The 5,000-nt window shown below is 45.9% G+C and overlaps 1 protein-coding gene across 1 annotated transcript in view; it reads left to right on the plus strand.

Moving 5' to 3' along the window:
• The window catches only part of dnah9 (dynein, axonemal, heavy chain 9), a gene marked incomplete at its 3' end in the record, with an annotated part of 148,941 nt that overhangs the window by 98 nt on the left and 143,843 nt on the right, over window positions 1–5,000 (plus strand). The window contains exons 1-5 of the mRNA XM_084485520.1: window positions 1–268; window positions 792–988; window positions 1,554–1,712; window positions 2,913–3,043; window positions 4,218–4,429. The exon at window positions 1–268 is cut by the window's left edge and continues 98 nt beyond it. Coding sequence (XP_084341646.1) covers window positions 194–268; window positions 792–988; window positions 1,554–1,712; window positions 2,913–3,043; window positions 4,218–4,429 — 774 coding nt within the window. The 5' untranslated portion in view covers window positions 1–193. The remainder of the gene's footprint in view (window positions 269–791; window positions 989–1,553; window positions 1,713–2,912; window positions 3,044–4,217; window positions 4,430–5,000) is intronic.

Below are 5,000 nucleotides of genomic sequence, written 5' to 3' on the forward strand. Positions count from 1 at the left end.
GGTGCTCCAGGAGTTCCTGGACAAGGCGGACCGCCCCGCGCTGGTGGTGTCCCTGACCGCCGCCGGGCTCCTGGTCCCCGCCGCCGCCTCCGCCTCCTCCGCCTCCTCCCCGGCGGCGGCGGCGGGCAGCTCCAAGAACAAGGCGGTGTACTTTGTGAAGCGGAGTAACGCCACCCCGCTGGGCCCCGACACGATGCGGTGCGGTCTGCTGTACGGGGACCTGTCCTGTCACCACCCCATCGACCAGTTCTCCGCTCTGTTTGAAGAGGTAAGCACTAAAGGAGTAGGCAGGTGGTAGGTAAGCACTAAAGTAGTAGGTAGGTAGGTAAGCACTAAAGGCTGGAGATGAAACCCCCCCTAACCGCATAATGAATATTGAACACCGACTGAAATGCGTGCGGCCAATCAGTGTTCCAGCTTGTGGAAATAGTGGTGAATCTCTTCAAGTTTTATTCCTCAGTATATTTATATTAGGTGGAATAAACATTTAAAACGAGTCGTGGGGATAGAAAGCAGTAATTAGGTGGAACCAGGTTAGGTGGGCCAATCAAAAATGTTGTGGAGTCAGATTGTGGACATAGTGGTGAATCTCTATCAGTTTTATTCCTCAGTATGCTCCTATGTGAAGTGAAATCCGTAAATGACTGAATATTAAACTAATAAATATGATCCCTATTTTGGACCTCCATGAACCCTCCGCTAGATCAAAGCTAATGTGAAAAAGACTTATGATTCCTTTGTGATTTCAGATGATAAATGATAAAATGATAAATCTTCCACGTCGTCTCCAGGTGCTGGTCCCGCTGCTGTCCAACGGCAGGAACCAGGGCGGCTGGCCGCGGGTGGTGTCCGGTGACGTCCGGCACCACGTCCACTCGCTGAAGACCAAGGTGTCCGTGGTGTCCTGCCAGGTCAAGGGCAAGACCCTGCTGTCCCTCCCCGCGGGGGTCGAGAGCGTGGAGCAGGCCTCCCTGGAGCTCGACGTCAGGTAAGGGAAACACACAAAAAAGTAGATTGTTCTTTCGATGTGTTGTGTTTTCAGTTGGCCTACTTTCAAAAGACGACAACGTTTATTTAGCCCCGTGCCACCTAGCAACCTGTGTTCTTTTTATATGAACGACAATATGCACATTTGTTTTTAAAGCATTTGCTTCATACATTAATACTATATAGCAATCGACAATAAACGTTCCATCACACTGTGAAGGAACGTGATCCACAGACACACAGCAGGTCAGTAGGGGTGTGATGCCCATAGCTGAAAGAGAGTTTGCAGGAGGGAGGTACCAGTAGCACAAATATCAGTAGCAAGTATTGTCTCACATCACATCAAGGTTCAAACTCAGCCGATGTCCATTTTGTCCAGGTTGTTTTTTAGTTTTTATAATTTGTGTTGAAATTGTGAATAATTAAACTTGAAGAAAATCGTTTTGTGTTTAGTTTGTATGTCCTCCATGTTGTCACCCCCCCCTTGAATGCAGAGATCTCATTTAGTCTGTACTATGTACTAATCACCCGTCCATCACATCACACCCGCCTCGCCGTCTGGCCAGAGGGGAGGTGGCCGACAAGACGGTGATCCACGCCATCGAGACGCTGGTGATCGATTGGAGCCACCAGGTCAGAGCGGTGCTGAAGAAGGATTCTTCAGAAGCCCTGCTGGAGGACAGGAACCCCACGCCCCACACCGAGCTGCTCTTCTGGAAGAACAGGTCAGCGCCGATCGCTGCTGGAGTACGGGTTAAGGGTCCCGTGACACGGCACCAGGTGGGGTGTGTTTAGCCGTTACAAGCCGTTTAGAGAATCGGTCTGTTTTGACATCACAGATGGGCGTGCCCACCTGTGATGTGTGACGGATAGATGAGCAACGGTTGCTACAGTCCACTGGGTATGCTGGTAGACTGATCTACCCAGCACACATCTAGGTGCACACGCCCACCTGTGATGTCATAACAGACAGATTTTCAAAACGGCTTGTAACGGCTAATCACACCACACCTGGTGGCATGTCATGGGACCTTTAAAACGGTATTTATCAGTTGGAGTCTGGTGCTTTTGTTTTACATTTCCCTCTTTAGATGCTCGGTAATATCCTGTTTTAGGACAGCTACTTCATGTAATTGGACTTTCGAATTGGTTTGGCCCCGACGGAGAGAGCACTTAGAGATGTTTGTGGATCTCACCTTCTTTATGGTCTTTTAATGATTGCTCTTTAAGCTTTTCTGAAATGGGATTTCTTTTGGGGTCAAAAACGAAGCGATACTAAACTTTCTGGTGGTTCTGAGGTGCTTCAACTCCGGGTGGCTGCAGTGTTGTTAAGTCAACGCTTGAAGTTCTAGTACCCACCTACGCTTTGCATCTTTCTGAATTGTCGAGGGTTTCTTATTCAGCGCTTTCATCTTTCTCAAATCCCAGTGGACATGTAAATAATATTATCCAATGACAGAAATGGGCCAGGAACGAAATGTACAATTAAACCAGCTCAAGTAAACTGTGACAATATCTTTTGACAAAAAAGTAGTTTTTTCAAATAAATGTATTTTTTTCAATACTAAGCCACCATTTATAAGCCACCATTTATATTCAGATTGGGTTTCACAACAATTGGGCTGAACAAACTTTGTTCTTGATTAAAATCTACTAAATTGTGAATCAGGCTTTATTCTCTGTAAATCAAAAAGTCTGCTACTTCCCGATGAACACCAGTAGTAGTTCTCGATTGGCTGCATACGGGCTGCATGCAGGCTCGAGTGAATTTCAAATACGTTTTGACAACGTTTCACAAAACCTCGCACCTGCACCACAGTGTCATTTCTGTCATTATGTTGTGTTATTTTCAACTTCAAAATCACATTTTTGGAATCTACTTGGCCATTAGATTCAGTGTCTTTTCTCGTGCTTTTGCTCTGAAGGCATGCAGACCTGCAGTCCATCCACACCCAGCTCATATCCACCAAGGTGTGCAAGATGGCTGCTCTGCTGGAGGCCATGGAGAGCAGCTACTACCCCCCCTTCAGGAGCCTGCTGCAGGACGTCCTGGCAGGTGACCTACACTAACACACTCCTACTGATACTAATATGAATACTTATACTCATACCCCCCTTCAGGAGCCTGCTGCAGGACGTCCTATACTAACATACTCATACCAATATTAATACTTATAGTCATACCAATGTTCATGCTAATACTTACCAACTACTTGTACAACTACTACGACTGCCACTATGTGTGCTGCTGCTACTAATACTACTACCACTAATACTGCTGCTGCTACTACTACTGCTACCACTAATACTGCTGCTGCTACTACTACTGCTACTACTAATACTGCTGCTGCTACTACTACTGCTACTACTAATACTGCTGCTGCTACTACTACTGCTACCACTAATACTGCTGCTGCTACTACTACTGCTACCACTAATACTGCTGCTGCTACTACTACTGCTACTACTAATACTGCTGCTGCTACTACTACTGCTACTACTAATACTGCTGCTGCTACTACTACTGCTACCACTAATACTGCTGCTGCTACTACTACTGCTACTACTACTACTGCTGCTGCTACTACTACTGCTACCACTAATACTGCTGCTGCTACTACTACTGCTACCACTAATACTGCTGCTGCTACTACTACTGCTACTACTAATACTGCTGCTGCTACTACTACTGCTACTACTACTACTGCTGCTGCTACTACTACTGCTACCACTAATACTGCTGCTGCTACTACTACTACTACTACTAATACTGCTGCTGCTGCTGCTACTTCTACGCTTCCTATCACTACCGCTACTTATACTAATACTACGACTACAGCTATTACTACTACTACTATTACTACTATATACAATAAACTATTGCTGTAACCTGGTCTGCTTCGTACAGCCAGAGCACAACATGAAGACAGTTCATTCATTGACACTCCCACGGGGTCGTCTGCCGGTCACACCTGTGTTCATAGTTCATAGTACTTAATTGTGTAGCATCTGCAGTGGCTAGCTTTCACTGCTGTATGTGGGGAGTGGGTTAGCCTGGCGATTGTTAGTACTTGCACTTGGTTCTATGAACATCTTTACTGTATCGACAGCGATATATTGTTTCACTTCTTATGACAAATGTACTTACTGTAAGTCTCTTTGGATAAAAGCGTCTACTAAAAGCCCTAAATGTAAATGTATATGTGTTCTCCCCCTTGTGTTCCGGCCAGCGCTGGAGGAAGCGCAGGACATCGTCACCCACCTGAAGCCCCTGCAGAGGTGCTTCGAGGACGTGGAGAGCGGGGACTTCCCCGACGTGAGGCATCAGATCGGGCCCCTGATGCACACGGTGTGCCTGGTGTGGGCCAACTCCCGCTTCTACAACAAGCCGGCCCGCCTCATCGTCCTGCTGCAGGAGACCTGCAACCTCCTCATCCAGCAGGTGCTCTACATCCCTGGACCTTTTACTTTTCTTTTCTTTAAATTTATACATCCCGTATTTTTGCACTATTTAGAATTTAGAATTTATTTATTGTAAATATAACTGATCTTATTTTATTTTATTTACCAATTTTATTTTATACTTAATGCACCGCGGGTCAGAGACAAACGTAATCTTGGTTCTTCTATTGTCTTGTACGTTGTTGTAACTGACAATAAAGCTGACTTTGACTTTGACATTGACAGTGACTTTGACTTTGACTACTCTTTCGGCTGTAGACAGCGTCCGTGAGCTACCGTTAGTCAAAAAGAGTTTTGCTTCGTATTTTACTTCTGCTCAGTGCAGGTCTTTTTCATTCGGTCTGTGGTGCAGACACAGCGATCTGTCGGAGAATACCATACCAGAGTGGTTAAAAAAAGGAAAAGGAAATTAAAAAGATAATTGGTCCGATAATGACTACATCACTGCAGGGCAGTGTTGCATGTGTGCATGCATCAGCCAATGACATTCCACCCTTTGGGGCCTCTGCTAGTGTGCATTCATCTTCTGCAAATCAACAGTCACCGTTTTT

The sequence above is a fragment of the Micromesistius poutassou genome (genome assembly GCF_964030765.1).
Source record: "Micromesistius poutassou genome assembly, chromosome: 21".
NCBI classification, from domain to species: domain Eukaryota; kingdom Metazoa; phylum Chordata; class Actinopteri; order Gadiformes; family Gadidae; genus Micromesistius; species Micromesistius poutassou.